The 21592-nt window shown below is 54.6% G+C and overlaps 1 protein-coding gene across 1 annotated transcript in view; it reads left to right on the top strand.

Moving 5' to 3' along the window:
• The first annotated feature begins 14400 nt into the window (after positions 1 to 14400).
• Positions 14401 to 21592, top strand: part of SCUBE3 (signal peptide, CUB domain and EGF like domain containing 3) — a 36524-nt gene continuing 29332 nt past the window's right edge. Inside the window, exon 1 of the mRNA XM_054181013.1 lies at positions 14401 to 14503. Within this exon, the coding sequence (XP_054036988.1) occupies positions 14401 to 14503 (103 nt within the window). The remainder of the gene's footprint in view (positions 14504 to 21592) is intronic.

Raw genomic sequence — 21592 nt, 5'->3', positions numbered from 1 at the left:
GGTCCCGAGTGTCCCGTCCCCCCCTCCCTTGCGAATGGAACGCGCCAGGCGCCGGGCGGAGGCGACGCGGCCGGGCTCTCCCATTGGACGCGGGGGGGGGGGGGGGCGGGGGGCGAGGAGGGGGGCGGCAGCCGGGCCAGGCCTCGCCGGGAGCGTTTCCAGGCGCACCCGAGGACCGGTCCGCCGGGTCTGGGGCCTGTGAGGGGCTTTAGTACCTGTCAGCTGCCAGGGTGTCAACCTCGGACCTGTCGGAGGGCGTGAGGGGAAAATGGCGACTGTAGTGCCAGGAAGGCTCTGGAGAGTGCAGCTGGGCTTGCAGCAGCGGTGGTGTCCTTCCTCCTCACTTTATTCATCTAGTTCTGTCCATTTTTCTTTCAGGTGGGCCCAGAAAGCAGTGGCTGCCTCCAGCACCTACTCATTTGCTATAACCCCACCTTTGACTTCACCAGGACTGGGATTAAATCTCCCGTGGGGCAAAACGCCCAGCCTGGGATGAGGCTCCTTGAGCGCCAATAAACAATTTGCCTTTCTTTTTCCTCCCAGCGTTTATTTCACTTCTTAATCATCCAGTAACATCCATGGGATGCCACCTGCGCAGTCAGGGGCTGGAGCTGGGAGGTTGCAGAGCACCGCGGGGCCATGGGGCAGGGGATGGGGGAGCTCAGGCCTCACTGTCCCCCCAGCTCCACAGAGTCGGTGACCTGCGCTCAGCCCCGTCTGTGTGAGGGACAGGCGTGACAGCCAGCCCATTCGGGAGCTGGGGCCTTGATCACAGAATCACAGAAACTTCAGAGTTGGAAGGGACCACCCAGGGTCCCACTCCCCTGCTAACGCAGGATTGCCCAGAGCACATCCCTCAGGGCTGCATCCAGGCGGGTCTTGACAGTCTCCAGAGAAGGGACTCCACACCCTCCCTGGGCAGCCTGTTCCAGGGCTCTGTCGCCCTCACCATAAAGAAGTTTTTCCGTGTATTTGAACGGAACTTCCTATATTCTAACTTGTGCCCGTTACCCCTCGTCCTGTCACTGGGAACCAATGAAAAGAGTCTGGCACCATCCTCCTTAAACCCACCCTTTAGATACTTGTCAGCATTAATAAGGTCTCCCCTCAGCCTTCTCTTCTCCAGGCTAAAAAGTCCCAGCTCTCTCAGCCTTTCCTCATAAGGGAGATGCTCCAGTCCCTCAATCATCTTAGTTGTCCTACGCTGGACCCGCTCCAGTACTTCCCTGTCCCTCTTGAACTGGGGAGCCCAAAACTGGACGCAGTACTCCAGTTGTGGCCTCACCAGTGCAGAGTAGAGGGGGAGAATGACCTCCTTCGACCTACTGGCCACACTCTTCCCTATGCAGCCCAGGATTCCATTGGCCTTTTTGGCCACAAGGGCACATTGTTGGCTCATGGATAATTTACTGTCTAGCAGGACCCCCAGATCCTTCTCCTCAGAACTACTTCCCAGCAGGTCCACCCCTAACCTATACTGGTACTTAGCATTCTTCCTCCCCAGGTGGAGGACCTTGCACTTGCTTTTGTTGAACCTCATTGGGTTCTTCTCTGCCCAGCTCTCCAGCCTGTCTAGGTCACGCTGGATGGCAGCATGGCTCTCTGGGGTGTCAGCCACCCCACCCAGTTTGGTATCATCAGCGAACTTGCTGAGCAGACACTCTGTCCCATCATTCAAGTCATTAATGAATATACTGAACAAGCCTTTCCTGGCACCGTTTGTCCTCCAAAGCCTGCAAAACGCTGAAGAAGCCTGGGTGTTGTGGCTGGAGCAATGCAGAGGATGAAAGGCACAGGGCTGGCACGCCATGTGGGGATGGACAACTTTGTTACCACCCCTAATTAGTTACAGCTCCACAGCTGGGCTGCATGAACGTCACCACGGCTCTCCCAGCCTGCCGCCCCTGCAAAGGAAAGGATCCCAGGTGGGTTTAAAGGCAGTTGGAGCTGCCACCATTGCCCCGGGTGTGCCCAAGCTATGAGTGCAACTAATGCAGCTCAGCTGATGAGCTGTAACCAGTTTAGCTGCCATAAATGATTGCATGCCGGGGGTAGCCATAGCCTGAAACCATCTCTGTCTCACTGTATGTCTGCAGCACGAGGCTTCGTTCGAGCCATCTCCTTAAACTGTCGGTGGTCTCCTCAAGCCCCCAGGGCGCTGTAAAAATCATCCCATCAAAAAGCACTAAGGGCAAATGGGCTCGGGCAGCGCTGCAGCTACATCGGATGGCGACTGCCCCTTGGCTCGGAGGTGGATGCTCCTGAGAAACGATCTGGGAAAACCAGCAGCCCTGAAGCACGGACACTTCCTCTGCTCTGTCCTCTCGCTTGGAGCACCCCAGGAGCCATTCGGTGTGTGGGGCTTGCAGTGGTTTCCCCCCAGGACCGGGGTGAATTCACCTCCTCCCAGGTTGAGGGCTGAGCAGTCTGGCGGCACAGACCCTAACACTGGTATCTCTGCACTCTGCAGGCAGGCGGACACAGGTTTTGGTTGGTGGTTGGTTTTTTTTTAGCTTAGTTGTTTTTCCAAGAGAGAACGTGGGTCTCGGAGCAGCAGGCTGATCCTGGGCAGAAGTAGGGCTTGCCCTACGCAGGCTGACAATTATTGTGCAAAAATTTCCAAAAATATGATGTGCGATGCCTTGGAGAGGCAAGTGGAGCAGCTCTGTGGAAAACTCAACACCAGGGGAAGGTGACAGGGCCCCATGCGAAGGTCACATTTGCATGTGCAGGAGCATCCACGTGGTGGGTTCATCCCAAAGAGCTCCTGCACCCACAATCGGGGGCACAAAGAGGCTTTGGGAGGTGATCGCTCTGCTCGAAGGGGCAGGCAGGTGGCTTGTGGGCAGGAAAGCAACTGGTCATGAGAAATAAAACCAGTAAAGCTCATCATGGGGCCAGTCTGGCCCAAATCCTGTCCAGCAATTCCCTCCCAGTGCTCCCCGTTCCGATTTGTGCAATGCCAGACCCAGCATCTGCCCCTTTCTGATCCTCAGCTTTGTGTGAGGAAGCTGAGGGTGGGGAAATGGCATTTATAGAGAATAAAACTGCACAGCTCTTGAGGTGAGTTCAATTTGCTCTTGTCTCTGCTTCAGAGCAGGGCCCACCGCTCCCAGCCTATAAATCCTGATCCCAGAGGACACGATCGTAGGTATTTAAATATATATGCATTTGCCCTGCATTCATTTCCTTCCCCAAGTGACTGGTGACATGAAAAATTGTAATAGCAGAATGTGTTTTTAATGCATTTCCTGCAGATTTCTGCAAGGGAATCCAGTTCCTGGGTGGCTTTAACTTGCCACAAAGGCAGAAGACCTCAGGAGCACTGGTAATATGCAGGGTGGGTTTTTTTAATCTACTGTTTTAATGAGCTCCATCCATCCTCTGATTAGATTAATCTCATTTATTTTAGCCAAGCCATCTAGCTGAAATCCCAACAGAGGAAATTGGGATTTTGAGTCTTTCAGGGTGAGTGCTTGAGTGTCAGGCAGCAAACTCCATAGGGACATTTCCAATTTGCCCTTTTATCGCTTCGGAAATTTGTAACTCTGACGGTCACGTTGGAAAGGGACCATCTGAGCTGCAAACCCATGTGCATCACCAACGGTGTGGACAGTGTGCCACGGAGAGCCCGTGCATCTCCCCTCTGCCCCGTTTCGAGCAACTCCCCCAAGAGAGCAAAACCAGCCTGGCGCGGAGAGCTCAGCTTTCCAAAAAACCTCCTGTCTTCTCGGCAGGAGCAGGACAAAGAGAGTTCCGTGGATGGAACATCCTCACCGGCGGGACGGCTGTGATTTTGCAAACCCACCGGCACGACCCCGCCGGGCACAGAGAGGCGGCGGCAGCTGGGAAGGGCCTGCTTGTTCCAACAGAAATACCTTTGGCGGCAGCCGCAGCGGATGGAAGGGGAAACGGATTTTTTGTTTAAAAGATGGCGTTGTTTTTTCAAGCCTGATGAATGTGAAAGTCCCCATTTAAAGGAGTCGAACCGGCAGTGAAATTGGTCACTGTTTGCACACCCACGCGCCGACGGAGGCAGCCGAAAGCAAACTTCCTGGTGTATCCCGATCCAAATCACCCGGGAGCGAAGCTCAGTGAGCACAGTGCCCCGAGCTGTGAACAGCCGCCCAGCCATGGAAGGTTCTCTTCGTGAAAAAGCCAACCCTGTCCCAACGGGAGAGGCAAAGCCCTGTCGGTGTTACAGCCCCCCACTTCCAAAAAATGAGGGAATTAGGAGCCTACAAGCTACATCTTTGGCTCTGTTAGCAATTCTCTTCTTTGCAGGAGGAAGGCAATTAGGGCAGAGGGCTGAAAGCGTTAGCAGGTGTTTTTGGAGGGTGGGGAGGGGAGAGCTGGGGAAGGCAGGAGTTTTCCTCTGCCCCATCAGCCAGGAAAGCTATTTTTGCAGGAGCTCCTGGGGCGCCAGACAAGGTCAGGATTGTTTCTGTGCTGGATGCTGGTGCGAATATGTGGGCAAGCGGCGGGATCCTGAGGAGCTCCCAGCTCCCCTGCAGACGAATGAAGTGGTGTCCACCTCGTCCAGGTGAGAGGTGTCTCAGTGTCAGGTCTGTTGTAGCCCCTGATTTCGGTTTGGGAGTCCTTTGGAGAGGCGAGTGTCTGCTGCGGTGACAGCTCTGGTGGGTGTGCAAGGTGTGTACGTGGCTGTAACACACCACATGCTTCACCAATGATGACAGCATTTATTAATTCCCTCCTCCTAAGCTGGTGCGTGACCTTTTCCATGAGACATCCCATAGGCATGAGCTGGCTGTTGCCACCTCGGTCACGGCGCACGTTTCCGAGCCATGGGGACTGGCCGCTTCGAGCAAACCATCACCCATCCTGCCCAGCCTCCTGTGGCCAGCGCCCCATCTCAGGGCATTTCAGACCGATCCCGTCATCCGCGTACTTAGGGGATGAGTTGGTGCTGGGTAAACTGAGGCTTGGAGGGGTTTGGCTTGTGGTCACGTAGGCAGCCTGGCCGGAGCCCAGGCGTTGTGGCCAGGAGACATGCGTGGAGCCGGGGAGATGCTCCTCGTGCCATCGCCCCATCAGACATCCCTGGACCCAGAATCAATTTTGGGTTCCATGTACAAAGCACTGGTTCGCTGCTGGTGCTGCTGGCTCTGGGTAATCTTCATATTTGCTGACTTGACTTAATTATCGCTCGGTGGAGAGCTCGGCTCCGGCGAAGCTGTGGTACGGGGAGGCCCAAACCACACACAGTGCTCGGGGAGGGATTTTGATCCGGAAAAAAAAAAAAAAAGTTCAAAGGTGTTTTTGACTTAATGCAGTTTATCTAAATTGCTTTATGTTCGTTAATCTGGCTTAACACAAATGCTCTTGAAACGTCTGGCTGGGGAAGGGTTTGCTCAGCTATTCTGACGAGGACAGACTTCTCCAAAAATGAAAAGTTTGATCTGGGGAAAAGGGAAAAAAAAACAGGTCCTGTCTGGCACTGGGGACGTGCGAGCCCTGCAAACCGAGCAAGGCTGTTCTTATCCCCCTGCCCAAATCCATGGGGTGCCTTCGAGGGTCACCCTCGGCACCTGCAGACCCTGCTGACTGAGTGGCTTCCCCCACTGCTGGTTAATCCCCCCGTTCTCTCGGGGGGGGGGGATGCGAACCCCTTTTTTCTTTCTGGCTGGCGTGCCAAAGCGGTTGGCACGATTAGCTAGTGAACTTCAAGGTAAATTGGAGGTCAAGCCCAGATTTGAAGGTGGCGGTGGGCGCCAGCGTGACCCTGGGAGCCATGTGATGTGGGCGACGTCCTGGCGAAGCGGGTGATCTCCCCGTCCTCTCCTTTCCCCAGGGCTGGGATTAGGAGAGATTTTACAGATGAGTGGCTGGCCTCATGTTAAGATTGGGTTTGCAATGGCTCAGCCCCCGTGGCCCCTTGTTAGGAAGGACCTTTTGGGTCTTTTATGGCCATTTTGCTTGTCGGCAGGGCAGTTCATGCCTGCCAGGGACTTGTCCCTGGGAGGGATCACACCTTCACGTCTCTAGGGACTTCCTACCTTGAGAACAGACAGAGCAACACCCAGTGTGGAAATTGAGACTCATGGAAGAGGATGGCAAAGCCCCGCGCTTTGGAGAGGGTTGTCTCCTCCTCGTGCATTCGCCTGGGATCTGGGTGCACTTTCTTGCCCTGCGAAATGCTTCTTGTGCAGCCTCGGGCAGGTCCTTGTGGCTTTGAGCTCGGTTCCTCCCATGCAACGGGGAGAGTGACCCTTTCCACCGGGCGCAATCGAGGATGCTCGGGTCCCACTGGGTGGGGGCCGGAGACCCGGCCGGGACCGACGGATCAGCTCCACAAAGCACCCAGCTCCAGCTCTCGGCAGTCAGGAGCAGGAGCGGGTGAAGCGAAGGGCTCCTTGCTGAGCTGAAATGGAAGTCGTAAGCGGGACCTGGGTGCTGCCCAAAAACCAGGGGACTCCCTCCTCCCCCTGCCCCAGCGCAAACAGCAGATTAACAATTTATTTGACGTGTTGCGGCTGGTTAGTTTCTTCGCCCGCTCCCCTGATCAGAGGGAATAAATGTTGCAGTGTGCAATAATGTTCATTTCAGGTGAGGGTAAATATAGAAAGGAAAACCTGCTGAGAGCAAGCCATTTATTTCTGCGTTTGGAAGCCTCTGCTCATAAACAGTCAGTCATACCCATTTGGAAAATCCCAGCGTGGTTTTCTTGGCCATCCTAGAAGAACGTTTACTTTCCTGTAGGTTAAGAAGTTCGTTTTAAATTAAAAAAAATAATAATGGCATCTCACTTCCAGCTGCCCTTGGGTGTTTAGGGCTTGTTGACACACTAAGGCCGCTCTGTTCTCGTGCAAAGCTGGGCTGGTGCAGGATCGCGGAGGAGATCCTGCAGGGCTTTCCCAGCCGGCGGTGCCAGGGGAACCTTGTTCTTTAGGTTCTCCTTGTCCCCCGTCTTGTTCAGGGCTTGGGATTTTGTCAGACCTCTTGGCCATGTGCAGGGTTAAAATACCCAGCTTTTGGGGGTGCCGGTGGGTGAGGATGCAGGGAGACACTTGGGGGGAATCTCGAGAGCTCCGTGGCTTGGGAGTGGGTCCGTCGGGGTGCTGGGCTGGAAGGATGAACCCGCCGCACTGAGCTCACGCTGGACCAGAAAACCTCCGAGGGTTTTCGGGAGAGCATGCCAAAGATGACAGGACGGCACGCACCGCAGAGCATCCGTCAAAGCATCCGTCAAAGAAGCCAGGGTGAGCCCATGCCCTGCTGCTGCTGCAGGAGTGACGCCCCAAAACAGCATCGTAGAGGAGGGGGCTGAGGAAGGTGGGGACCCCTGGGCTCAGCCAGGCTCTGTGTCCCTCCTCTATCCTGACAGCGGCACCGCGGATCCGTGCGGGAGAGAGCGCAGCAGCCAGTGGAATTGGCCGGCTGCCCCGTGTCGGCTCCCTGCGGCTGGCACCGGCTGAGCGGGAGCCAGCTCCCGGCTCTGAAGTTTTCTGCAGTCAGTAAGGGTCTCTCCGTGTTTTCTGACAGGCTTTGGATTTGGCTCGGGTTTGCCTTGGTTTCCCACGGCAAGAGGCAGTTAAGTCTCTTGGAAGAATGAATTAATTAGCAAATGCCTTTGGTCAGGTCAGCGCCCTCCAGTAGTGCGCTTCACCCTCTAAAGCAATGCCTCTGCACCCAGGTAAGCCGCTCTGAAAGGCTTATATTACCCGTAGTATTTTAAAAACTAGACATACATCATCCTGGAGGGACCCTATCTTTTATTTTTTTTTTTTTTTAAAAAGAGAGAAAAAAGCCTCCCCCAAAACGCGGTGTTGACTCTAACGGTGGCATTTGTGTAAGCAACAAAATATTGACGCAGTTGGCTGGGGTCTGGCTGGGGCTTCTGGAAATAAACTGCTGCCTTGTTAAATTGTAGATGGAAATGCAAGTGGGAAAATGACTGACATCTTACACAAGGCGGGCACATAAAATCGCTGCTTTACTACAGCGTGAAAAAACTCAGGAATTAATAGGTCTCCTTCTGCTCGGGGGTGTTGGACTTCTCCCCGAGTAAGATTCATAAACTATTTTAAGGAGAGAAGTGCTACTTTTAAACCTGTGCGTCTGGGTCCTGGAGTTAAAGTGGTGTCGCCGGTGCCGAGTTAACCCTTGCCTTCTCGCGGCGGGCCCGGGACCGACGGCAGGCAGCCCCCTTCTTGGCAGATAGCGACTCTCGCCCAATATATAGACATATCAACACCTGATAAATGCTACGAGTTTATTTTTGCAGGGTGTTAAGGACGAAGCGTTCCAAAACCTTATGTCAGAAAGGCGGGTCGGGCCTCAACCCGAACTCTGAGCTCGATTTTACCTGTGTGGGACATAAAAGGCATTTAAAATAAAACACCTGCTTCGAAGCTATGCCTGGGATGGACTTGAAGCAGACACACAGAGCGTTGATGAATCCGTCTGGGGTGTGATCCAGCGCACCCCAAAAAACTCCTTTTGACCTCAGTGGCTGTAAGACCTATTATCGGGGTATCTTTTATGGGAAATAGGATTAAAAGAGCTTTAAAGAGCGATGTATCGCTTTCCTTTCTACCCAAAGCCCCTTCCTCCTCCACCCACATCCTGACAATCTGCCAGTTGACGTACACATGCTCGTGGAAAAGCAGGACGAGATAAAAGCCGTAGGGAGCGTGCGGCGAGTCTGCCGGTGGCACGGGCTCCGGCTCACCAGCAGCCACGACACCGGTGTAATTATACACGCTCCAGTACGATTTCCCAGTAATTATTCTGGAATAAAAGCCTGCCTATTTCTGTAAGAGCTTATGTCACTTGGAAAGCTGTTATAAATTCAGCTGGAAAAAGGGACCCTTATTCTGGGATAAGTGTGGTTAGTGGTTAGCTGGGAACGGGGCTATTCCTGGCGCTGCCATCGACCTTCCCGGTGACGCCGGGTAAGTCACCTCACCTCAGCGTGTGTCACCTTCCCCTGCTGCAAACCGGGAATTACAAACAAGGGCTTTCTCCACACGCAGCCTTTTGGGAAGCTCAGTGACACTGGAAAAAAGGTGTCAGAGGGGTGACAGGCAGTCATTTAGTGGGACTCGGTGCTTTTTCACCCGCCTTGGAGGCATCTTGATAAAATTGTAGGTTGGGGAAATGCGGGATGTAGCCAGGAGCTGGCGATGGGGACTGGCTGAGTCGCTCGAGCCTGGGCCGTTGGCGTATTACTGGGAATACAGTGTTTTCCGCTCCGTTTTTAAAAATAGTCTATTCTCTTCTGAGTGTTGTAGACCGCACCCCTCGCCAGGGCATCGAAATGTCTCGGCTGCTGTTTTCTCGAGCCAGCTCCTCCCAGTGTTTAGCGCCGGGATATGGTACCAGCGTCCATCACCCCAACTGCCAGGTGCTCTGGATGGAGCAAAGAGGTCGGCTCCTGCCCTGGAATCTCCTGATTCGCAGCATTGTGGCCTCTTCTTCCTCCAGTATCCCTGCCTGATTCACCAGCTGCTTCTGCAAGTCCTAAGGTCCTTTACGGGAGTTTTGCTTCTCCCTGTGACTTCTCAGCAGCTTCTTGCGCAGCCTCAGAAACCCCTTTTGGCTCCAGCATCATGCAAATATGTAGGGTCAGAGCTGAAGATGCAGCTCGTTCATAGAATACGGCATTAAATTGATGCTGGAGACGGGGAGGTCTGGTTTCAAAGGGTTTTTTTAATTTGCACAGATAGCGCAGGGTGGCTCACAAGCCAGAATTTGTCCACTTTGCCGAAGCGGGTGCTGCCCGTGGAGCAGACGGACCAACATGCTGATGCCAAGAGGTGAAGGGAGAGTGTGTCCCGGCGCGTTCCCGCAGCCTCCGTCCCTGCGCAAGCACCGGAGCGGGGCTCACTGCCGCTCCGAATTGGGCTCGAGCCAAGGAGGCAGAGGGGAAAAAGCTTTTTACAGCCCATTAGTGCTCCCCAGAGCCGTCCAGCCCCTCTCCTAATAAAAGTGGTGGAAGCCACAGAAACATTACGGCTGGTCTGCAGAAGATGCCGGTCTGCAGAAGATGCCAGCCCGCCTCCCAGCTCCATGTCCCTTCCCACTGGCTTTGCCGGAGCCGCTGACCCTCCCGGCAGCTCCGGCTGCTGGAATTCCCTTTGGGAACGCAATAACAAGCTGGCGAGGGCTGGTCCCCCGTCCGTCCCGAGCTCCCCCGGCAAAATGTACATGGGAGGGTTCCAAGTGCAAATGTGTGTGTGCTAATGGGAAATGAATTGCCTCTTGCCCCGAAGCCTTGCAGCTTGAGGAAAACAACGCAGGGTCTAGGAATGACCTCATATCGCCTCCCAGGGAATGTTTTGCCAGATGAAGGGGGGAGAGGCAGCATCAAGACAGCACAATGTATGTATCTCTCTCCCTGTGTAAACATCCCTGTAGCTGCAGAAACCTCTTAAAACCCCGAATGAGAGGAGACCAGCTGCTTTGATCTGTGGATGTGGTTGTTATTTTCTAAGTGCGGATCCGTTCTTTTTTTAATTTTGCTTCAAATTAAAAAAATGCCTGTTGTGATCTTTTGCTTTTATTTCTTGGCTAGGGACCGGAGCAGGGTGCAGTAAATTTTCATTACTCCCCATGTAACCGTTTCAGCATGGTTGACAATTTCTCGCCGGCTCTTCAGCGCCGCAGCACAATGGACCGAATCTTCTGGCCCTACATGAAGCCAAAGCAAATGGATTTTGCCCAGAAGTGCACGACGGGGAGTGGAGGCAGCGGGGAGGAGGGTCCTGCCACCCCCTTCCCTGCCCAAAACACACACACACACACACACACACACACGCACGCGTGTGCACACATGGCTGGGGCTGGCAGGGTTGTCCCGATGCCTTTGAAGGGCTCCGGAGAGGGCTCCCCGGGACGGATCCGTGCCAGCCCCGCGCCGCGGCAGCAGGAGCTGGTAAGGAGCCATGGGGGCCGAAGCGCCGGGCTGTCTTGCAGGCGATTTAAGTGTGATTCATGGCCCTCCCTCCAGACTCCCTGTGTGATCTCGGGAATCTCCATCTGCCTGACTTTCCCCATCTGCGCGCCGGGCAGGGGGACGGCCCTGCGCTCGGAGGGGCACGGCGGCGTGCGCAGCCCTGGGACCTCCATCGGCCCTTCTTCGTGCTCAATCAGCCGACGTGCTTTTGGAAAAAAAAGCAAGATTATATTATTATTTTAGGGAGTTTCTGAACACCAACGGCTCACCCCAACCCCGTTGGAGGAGCGAGACGTGGGGCTCAGCCCCTTCGCTCCCCATGGCACGAGCGATGCTGCCTTCAATGGCAAGATCCACCCACCAGTGCAAGGCACTGGTTGAACTGGGAGCACTTTACTCTGGGCACGAGCGAGGAGTTTGCTCTTCCCCCCCGTGCCATCACGTGGCCACCCCGTGTTTTGGCGTTTTGATTACATACGATACTGTGTATTTAAGACTGGTTTATGGGTGTTTATACTAATGCGTAAAGCCGTAATTTAGGAGCTCAGTTATAAATCAACATCCCTGAAGGTCTTGTCCCTCGTGCCTTGAGATCAGTCTCCAGATTTAGAAGACAGGTTAGAGGGAAAAAAAAAAAAAAAAAGAGGAGGACTGTTTAGTTTTCCTCTGATAAAGGATCACAGGATGGGATGCGAGCATGTCCTGCTCTGAGGTGTGGTGGCCAGGGACAGGGATCTGCCAGCGTAAGCGAGCAGAGAGTTTCCATTTTGACTCTGCTCTTACGACAGCCCTAAGAAAGACTTGTGTTTACACGGCTAATCCCAGCCTGGAAAGAAAAGCGGTGCCACGGCTGCTGAGATGATGCTTGCGGGAGCATGGTGGCACCCCACTAGTGACGTTCTTGGCTTGTGCCGGGACGTGGGCTGCCAGGACCAGAGCCCCTTTCCGCTCGGCACCGCACGCGAGGAGGAGCAGCCTTCATCCCCAAGAGCTCCTGGCACAGACCGGGGCTGGCAGGGGAGCCAGGAGCCTCCTCCAGCAGCAGTGCCGAGCAGGATGGCACATTCCCGCTGGTGGATCGTGGGAAGACATTCTAACGATGACACCTCTGCATTCGTCTTTTTATATAGAAAATTCTTTTATAGCTTTAATAATAATTTCTGCACTTTTTCCCCATTCCCAGGCTGCCCTGGAGCCTGGCTGTGCCAGGGGTGGTTTTGCATTACTGGTTTGATTCAATATTGCGTAGCGAGATGTGCTGTGAGTTATCGTGGATGGTCGTGTTGGTGCAAGTGCCCCGCTGCTGGAATTCTTATCCAGCTGGGCCATTTGTTGTCGTCTCTGTTGAGAAACCCCTTGTAGCTACGGTGGTCTGGACGCTGCCTTGCCCTGAGCCCACGCAGCCCAGAGCCATGCAGGCTCCCCTGGCTCCGGGTTCACCTGGAGCTACCGTGCAAACGGGAATTTGAATGTTGGAGGTTCGTGTTGGGTACAATGGGGCTGTCTGTGCTTCTGTCCTTCAGCTGATGCTGGTCTCCTGCTCCCCTGGAAGGGTCGGTTCCCACATAGGTTTAGGACCCTGACGCTTCACATGGGCACCCGTGGGCAGGGAGCAGAGATATGGGGGTGCAGGACGGCTCTGTAGGGCCGGGAGAGCCTTTCCCTTGGCCTCTGCCTTTGGAAAGACCCAGCGTGCGGATGAGCTCCCAGTTTCCACACATGCTGCTCTCCTGGGCTGGCTGCGCTGCACTGTCATCTCTAGAGCTCTTGCAAACCTCCTCCCGCAGGGAAGGGCCGTATCCCATGAAGGTGGCTGAAGGGTTATGCGTTTTTGTAGGGAAAGTGTCACTAGACCCAGGGACTCCTCAGCATCCTCCCTGCGGTCCCTCCCCTCCTCTCCACAGCGAGAGGCAGTGGGTACCTTGGCAAAGCTGGACGTTCTCCATCGCCTCCAGCCCCCTTTATTGTACCTTTAGGGGTTGTTAGGACGGAAGCAGGTACGAGAGGCTGCAGAGGCAGCACGGTGGGCTGGGAGGCCCCCGTGGGCAGGATGATGACCCCGTGGGCAGGGTGAGGACCCTGGGGGCAGGATAACTGCTGGGGCTGTGGGACGCTGTGTCCCCGGACAGGTGGAATCGCCACACACCTTCCTCCCTGTCCCACTCCCAGCCTTATCTCCCACTGCAGTTTCCTGGCTGGTGATGCCTCTCCGGGCTCAGGGAGCAAAACCCCCCCCCCAAAGAGCGATGCTGCCAGCAGCTCCCAGTGCAGGGATGGCCACGGGGAGGGGGCAGAGGCTCCCTCTGCACCCCCGGGATGCCGGCTGTGGGGGGCCAGGCTGTGAGAGGCTCCCACAAGCAAACAAAAAAAACCCCTGAATATTTCAAGAAGGTCTCTTTCTTCCCCCCTCCACCCTTATTTCCAGGCCCCCCCTCCCCACCTCTCCCTCGCGCACAGCAGAGCTGCTCTCCCATCCCTCTTCCCACCGGCCCAGCACCCCAAGTCACCCCTGCCAGGTCGTGCCATCCGCAAACTCTTTTTATTTTCTTTTTTCTTTTTTTTTTTTTTTTGTTCCCCTTGTATACCTACTTTTCCTTCCCCTTTTTCTTTCCCCACCATTGCCTTTTCCCATGCCATATGCCTCCCCCTGCCCTCCCCTACCCCCCCCCCCCCCTCCCCTTACCACCACCCCAAGCCCTGGGCTGGCCGAGGGGCTGCGAGGTGCGGGGTGGGTCTGGGGGTTGCGGGGGGCTTTGCATTGATGCATTGATCGCCCATGGTCTCCGCCTGACCTCCCTGCTCCCAGGGAAGCAGTCTCCATGGCTACTGGCCCTTCTCCTCCAGCGCAGACTGTAAATTCCTGCAGGCAAAGCCCAGCCTTGGGGGTGCGAGGGGGGGAGCCGGGAAGGAGTAACCAAAGCCAAATAGAAAAGAAAGAAAGGCTGGGAGAAAGGAGGAAAAAAAAAAAAGGAGAAAAAAAAAAAAGAAAAAAAAAAAGAAAAAAAGGGCGTTGCTTGGATGGGGCTCTCCTTTCCACTCCCCTTTCTCAGGTCCCCAGCACCAGGGCAAGGCGCCTGCTTCCCCCCTCCAGCGCTGCTGCTGCTGCTCCTGCTGCTCCCGCTCCCTTGCAAAACTGGAATTGGCTGGGATTATTTAAGGAGAAAAAAAAAAAAAAAAAAAAAAAAAAAAAAAGAAGGAGAAGAAGAAGAAGGGATCAGAGCAGCCGCCAGAGAGAGGGCGATAGAGTCCACTTTCCTCCAACTGCCCTGGGTCTCCTTCCCTCACTCTCTCCTCTTCAGCAACACCAAGAGCCCCAAACTGAACCCAGAGCAGCTTTTTCCATCAGCCCGGTTCCCTTCCCTCCCTCTGTCTCACACACGGCAAGAAGAGAGCCCCTTCCTCCTCTTGATTTCCCTTCGCATGCTCAGCCTCTTGTTTCCCTTCAAGCACTAGAAATCCCCCCTTCTTGCCCCCGCTCCTCCATGCAGACTGGGATTGCCATGGGAGCTTTGCAGATTGCTGGATTTTCCATCCTTTTCTTTCTCCACCACTCTGGAAACACGCTGGCGAATAAAGCCAGTCAAGGTAAGAGGAAAAAATCTTCCCAGCTCGAAGGTTTGCTGTTTGATGTGTGTGTTAGGGCAGCCGGACCTCCTCTTTAGATCTGGGATTTTATACGCAGGCTGGAGAAAGTAGCAGCAATAACAACAAATAGTGGAGGGGATTTTAAATGTTGCTTGCAGATATTCTTGCCTGCTGCCTTTGATTGGGGTTGGTTGTTTTTTGGTTTGTGTTTTGGTTTTGTTTTTTTTTTTGTAAACTCTTTAATGAGTTGCATTTCTTACACTTTTATTATTTTTTTATTTTTTTTTCTTGGTTCGGACTCTTTATCTCAAAGGCAGGGGGTGCAGAGGCAGAAATCCAGGGTGGGCAAACAAGTCTGCGCCCATCAGGGAGGAAAAATGTTGCTGTTGGGAGGGGTTTGGAGGGGGCTTTTGGGGGGTTTGGGGGTTTGGGTGCCTGGGAGCTGGGGCTGCCGGCCCCGGGGGAGCAGAGGGCTGGTTTCGGGCAGGGTTGGAGGGAAGGACGGCGGCGCGGGCGCCTGTAACGCTGGGAGCTTGCGGCTGCGGTCGTGCGTCCTCCCGTAGGCGCGGGCTGAAATCTCAAACGCGGTGCTCCGGGGGCGCGGGCTGCGGGAAACTTGGGGGAGCCGGACACGGCAAAGCCTGAAAAACACCGGAGCTCCTTCCCCATCTCTAGAAAAGAGGGGTACGTCCCGGCGTTACCAGCTTCAGGCTTTTCTGTTTCCCCGCTCCTGTGCGAAGCCAGAGTTTCTCCTTCGCGGACGTACACATGTGGCTTTATGTATGGGCTATCTATACCTTAGGTTTTTCTATAGCACCTCTATATTTAGCTCGGATTTTGCTCTATACACACGCGCGGGAGTGCGCGCGCACACACAAACACACACAGCCCTATGTGCATGATCCCGTTGGCTGTCTCGAAGGGGTTTTTTTTTTTCTCCTTAATTCACCACTATCTATACAATCTGTTGGGGTTTTTTTCTTTTCTTTTTTTTTTTTTTTCCTTTTTCTTTTTCCATAGCACTTAACAGTACGTAAGCTTTATCAAAACCAGCTTTGGCTCTCGCTATTGTAAGTAGCTGCGTGTTTATGCGTACGGCGAGATTAAATAGAGTGTGAATGAAATATAGGAGCGCGGGATATAATTAAAGATCTCTTGCAGGCAGTAGTAATAGGCGTATTTCAGCCACGCGCATGGTCGCCCCGAGCCCTGTCACCGACAAAGTTAGAAGGAATTTCAAGGCTATTGTCTTATCTGGCTTAAAGTGTTTTTAAAACAATAGGCGACTTTTGCGGAGGGCAGTCTGGGCAAGCACGGGGGGGAGATTTTTCCAGGGCAAAGGTTTGGTACGAAGGCGTCCAGCTTCACGTAAAGCTTTATGATTTAAGCTTAGAAAGGAATGCTTAGGTTTTTATCCCCCCTCAAATTATCTTGAGTATATGCATTGCTTTCATTTCTTATCATAATATTTATTTATTAAGGCCTTTTGGTTTCCAGTTCCATTTAAGCCTGAGCCAGAATTGCATTAAAATAGCAAAGTAAAATTCCATCGTGCAGAGACTTGACAGATCCCTTCGGGGAAGGAGAGGGGTGGAGTGGGGGTGGAGAGAGGTGAGCTCAATCCTGCGCCGGGGCGAATCGCCCGCCGTACGCCCGGCACGGTGCGGGCTCCTCCCGGCCCCCGGACACTGCACCGGGCAGACCTGGGGGGAATCCGTTTGGGATGGAGAGTTAATCCCCAAAGCCGCTGTCAGGGGGGGTCCCATGGGGCGATGGGGGGGAGGTGGATGCGGAGGGGTGAAGGTTGGTGCCTGCGGGGATGCGAGGGCTCCGGGCAGGGGTGGACCCGCTCCTTTCTGGATGAGGCTGAACTCCTGGACCCGGCGTCACCGGCGGCAGATAGAAAACGTGCTTTTCCCGGGAACCCGCTATCGCCTGTTTTTCTCAAGCATCGTCGAGCTCTTCGAAGCCACCCCGTGCACCTGGGGCACGTTTTAGTAGGATGTTTCTGAACAGCATCGGGCGTCCCCCCTGCATCGGTGGGGTGATGCCCCAAGGATGGGGTACACGTCACTCCCCCACCCCCACCGAAGCCTTTGCCCTTTCGGGGGACGGCCACCCTCACCAGGTGGCTGTCACCGGCCGGGGATGGCTCCTCTCCCGTCAGATGGGCCGGTTTTGCTGTGATAACATCGCGCCGCGGGTAGGGCTTGCTGGCTCATTTCTCGCACTGAATTACCCCGGAAAGTTTAGTCTGTAGGGAAGGAAGGATTTAGCAGAGCCGTGCGGCGGGCCTGGAGGGTGTCTGCCGGAGGACCTGGCTGTCTGCGGGCTTTATTGGGTCACTTGAGGGCTAGGAAAGCTTTCAAGAGAACTGACAATATAAATCCAAAGAGCCCTGGGGAGGCTCCCGACACGCACTCAGCTGGGATGAAGTCTCCCTGCGGTCCCCATGCCAAGCTGCTGCCGTATCCACCGCTCCCTGGTTTTTGGGTGGATAATGCCACCCCCAGTCCCATCCTGTCGTCCGTCAGTCTGTCTCACAGCCTGCCAGGGCAGAAGAGCTGGTCCTGAGTGAGACAGTGCCCTTGCCCATCATCTGCTGGCATCGGTCCCTCCCTGTGCCCGGGGGGTGATGGAGCCCAAGGGCTGGCAGATTTGCACCCTCCTCTTGTACCAGGGGGTGCCCGGCTCCGGCCTTGCCGTGCTCCTCTGGCAGCAGCCCCATCGCCAGAGAGACATCGCAGCATTCGCTGCCTTTTCCTGCAGCCGAACTGCGCGTCCCCTCGGATGGTGCCGGGGGAACGGGGCTGGGAGGGAGCTGCAGCATCTCCCTGGGGGACCCCAGCACCCCAGTTTGCAGCCCCCGGGACCCCCGCAGCCCCAGCCGCCCCCCCAGCGCGGGGCCCTGAGTGGGACCAGCCCCAGCCCAGCTCCGTGGTCACCCGGGGGTAAAACCAGCCGGTGCCACGGAGCCACCATCCCGCGCGAGGGGCTGGGTTCGGTGGGGATGCACCTGCAGAGCCTACACCACCAGGGATGATTTTTTTATATATATATATTTTTTTTAGGAGTCTAAAATTTTCCAATGGCAGCGGGGAGATGCTGTTCGATTCCCCTCCCATCTCCGCCGAACCTCCTCCCCCTTGGCCTCCGCTTTCCTCCCTCTCCTGCATTCACAGTGTGCGACTGTTGTGCCTGTCCCCTCCACCCCTCTGAAATATGAAATGTAAAACTGTAAACATTTCAACATACAGCAGTTCAAAGGGGATCTTTGACTGAGGGCGTCTAACATGCCTGTACCGAGATTAAAAAGGGGAGGGGGGGGGGGGAGGTAGGAAGGAGGGAAGAAGAGTTTTTTTTATAACTGCCAACGGGAGTATAAATATTCAGACACCTCAAGTCTTCCAGTGCGGAGATGTATTGCTGTCTCCAAACTGCTCAGGAGTTTGTATTTTTATTTTATTTTATTTTATTTTTATATAGATTTTTTTCCTTTGCAGACGGTCGCACCGGAGTAATCCATTTAGGAAAAAAATATGCATGAATAACCTTAACCTTCACTTTCAGAATTATAAGTCCCGCGGGAGGCTTTAGGAGAAGCCTGGGATGGCAAATAAAGTTTGCTCTGTCTCACGGCGCTTGGAGGAAACGCGGCCGACCGCGTTTCGGCAAGGCCATCTTACCCTCTGGAGATCTTGCGATTGTTGCTTCCGAAGTCGAAAACAAACAAACAAACACATTTTTTTAAGGCTTGGTCAGACCCGATAAGCCAAAGGAACAACAACAGCAAGGACGATTCCGCGGGGAGATGAACACGCTGTTGGCGTGGAGCATCAAACCCTCCCTGGAGAAATCGCGGCTGAATTGAGCTGAAGCCACCAGGGTTGGCACAAGGAGGTGGGATGGGGATGGAGGGAGCGTTTCCAACCCAGGGGATTCTGGATCCATCTCTGGGATCCCTCGGGATGACCCAGGCTGGTGCAGGGATGGGGAGCTCAACGCATCTCTGCCCTGGTGGGAGTGAGAAGCGTCAAAGTGGGGAGAAAAAGCCCCTTTTGGGGGATTTGGGGAAGTGAAACCCAGGGTGAAAGGTGCAGAGCAGGGTCTGGGCATGGGGTGATGGGGTCGCCAGGCTGGGACCCCCCCCAGCTCCTCGCTGCGACTTGTGGTTCCTCATCCATCATCCCGCGCTCCATCATTCCGCGGCGCCAAGCACCGTGGTTGCATCTGCCGCGTCCCACCTGCTTTGGGAGCGCTGGGTGATGTGTGGGGCGCTGGGCTCCTGCAGTGGGGCTGGTGCAGGGCTCTCCATCCCCTCTGACCCGAACCGAGCGTGGGTACCACTGGCAGGACAACCCGGCGCGGCATCCCCATCCCGGCAACAAGCCATCGCCGAGCACCTGAGTTAGGATCTTGAGTTTAGATGATGCATCTTTGGCCAGTTTACAAAAAGCCGCCCCACAGAGCGTCTTTCTCCCCTCTCGCCGGCCCCCCATCCCCATCCCACGGGATGCCATCGGCTGCACCGGAGCCACCCACGGCTGTGGCCTGTCCCCATGCCGCGGCGCAGCACGAGTCGCCCTCGCCAGCTCCCCGGGCAAACAAATGATTAATAAACTGCACCACAGTGTCTGAGGTGGTTATTAATACCCTGGTAAAAAGGAGCTACTGAAGTTATAAAGCTTTAATTTGGCATTAAGGCCGAGTGGAAACTCCGCGTGTCTGCCAACAGCTACACACACATCCCTATACAGACAGGCTGTTAATATATATGCCTATATAAAAATAAAGAATAAAATTGATTTGAAAGAAAAAGCTGAAGCACTTGCCGAAGAGAGAAAAAGGCGGGTGAGTTTGTTTGTTTAGGGGTTTTCTGGCCAGTTTTCGCTGCCCTATGTCAGCCCCCTCCTCGAATTTATTGGGACTTTCAGCCTATGGATAAAACCATCTTTTATTATTTATTATCTTTCTCAAAGCAAAATAAGGAAGCGAAGAAAGAGCCTCAATCCCGGCTCTAAAAATATACGAGGTGTTGCTTTATCTCCCTTCGCTGCCACATGTCGCGGGCGGTGGGGACGCCGCAGGGCAGGGAACGCGCGTGGGACCCGGGTGTCCCGTGGGCTCTGCCACCGCCTCCCCCGATGGCCCCGGTCACAGCCCTTCGCCTCCCCCGCTGGGTGCGCGCCGGTCCCGGGGGGAGTTTGGCGGTGTCCATGTCGTTCCCCCCCTCCACCCCCCCGGCTTTTGGCACGCTCGAAATGGCAGTGGCGTTGAAACCGTCTGCCTCCGCTGCCTTTGAAATGGAGAATAAAGCTGCAGCTGGAGCGGAACGGGGCCCAACAGCCAGCGCTGGAAAATCCCACCCACAACGGAATAAAAAACATCGCCCGAGGCGCGGGGCGAGCGCCGCAGCCTCCTGCCCTTCGCCGCAAACCCCCCGGCACCCACCGCGGCGTGGCGGCGATGCCGAGGATGCTCTTGCCCTCTGACGAGCCCTAATTAGCCCCAAAGCGCAGTGGTGGGATGGGGAGGCGGAGCGGGGGCCGCCGGAGATGGGCGAGACCTCGGGTCCCCGACGGGACTCGGCATCTTCATCCAAATTAATCATCGGTCATCAAAAAAAACCACAAAATCCCCCGGTTTTGGGGATTGAGAGCACGACGCGCCCATCTGCACCGTCCGGTTTGGGCCTGTTTCAGGCAACTTTGGGTGAAAAAGGGCATTTTTGATTATTCATGCAGGTCTGTGGGGGGTCCTGGCTGGCAAACCCCCCCCAGAAAACCCCACCTGGATTTGGGACTTGGACTTCAAAAGGTCCCCCCGAGCCTGGGGATGAGCAGGGCATACCCCAGCAGGGATTTTGCAAGAGCAAATAGGGATGGGAACATCAATAAGGATTTTTTATTTTTTTTTTTATTTTTTTTTTTAAGTCTTGTCTTTGCTTGGCTTGAAAATGAAATCCCTCGCGCCTCGGTGGCGGCTGGGAGCACCTGCAGCGCGGCCAGGGGCAGGTTTTTTGGATGTAGAAAATTCTCCTGCGGGAAAAGCGGGCTGTCCCGGTGGCAAACCTTCCCTTTCGTGGGAAAACGCCGCTTGCATTGACAAAAATGCAAAAATTTAGTTTTTCAGAGGGTTTTTTTGGGTTTTTTTTTTTTTAATTCACTACATCATTTCTGAAGGATGCTTCTTAGGAGCCAAAATTTCAGCGTTCTGAAATTAGGATCTTTGCCAATCTTGGGATGGCTCCTGGGGTGCCGAGGAGGGTATTTATTCACACTTCCCACAGACACTTTTTTTTCCCCTTTTTTTCCCTTTTTTTTTTTTTTTTTTTATAATCCTGTAACCTTTCAGAATGTCTCCAGCTTTGGAAAAATTACAGAGTGGCAAATTTATAATGTTTTCTTTTGTACTTTTGCTGCTGTGTAATCTTTCCAAAGTTAGAGAAGTTTTGAAGTTACAGAATGGAAAAAAAAAAAAAAAGATAGAAAAAAAAAAATAATATACATGTGTGAGTGGGAAAGGCACGGCATTGTGTTCGGCGCCGCGCAGGCATTGTTCATTGTCTTGAGTTTGAGGGCGCAGGAGGAAAAAGAAATAGAAAATACCGTCCGCCCCCCCCAAAAAAAGTGAGATTTCTGGCAAAAGGCTGGGAAAGTTTCAATGATGTGACGTCTGATGGATGCTTTGCCTTTTGGGTGGTTTTAGGGGAAGGAGGCGGGGGCTGATGGATGGTCCGTGCTGTTTGGGTGCTGGTGGGTGCCCGGGGTGCCGGCACCCGGCGACTCTCACCTTGGGACCGTCACCTCAAAGCACTGAGACGTGATTTATGACTTGGGTGGGGGGGAAGAGCTGAGGGAGGGCTCCGACCCGCGCAGGGGTCAGGACCAGGATTTGCAAATCCAGTAGGTTTTTGGTTCAGCGTTGGCTTCCTTGCTGTCGAGTCCCCGCGCCCGTTGCTGCCTGTAAAGTGGCGAGCGCTCCATGTCCCCCTCGTGTCCCCCCGGCTTTGGTGCCGCATCCCTCCCACCACCCACCCGAGATCCCAGACGAGGGATGCTGGAGCCGGAGGCGATGCCCGACGATGCC

The sequence above is a fragment of the Rissa tridactyla genome, chromosome 21 (genome assembly GCF_028500815.1).
Source record: "Rissa tridactyla isolate bRisTri1 chromosome 21, bRisTri1.patW.cur.20221130, whole genome shotgun sequence".
Taxonomy (NCBI): Eukaryota; Metazoa; Chordata; class Aves; order Charadriiformes; family Laridae; genus Rissa; species Rissa tridactyla.
This window is presented reverse-complemented; position numbering and strand designations above follow the sequence as displayed.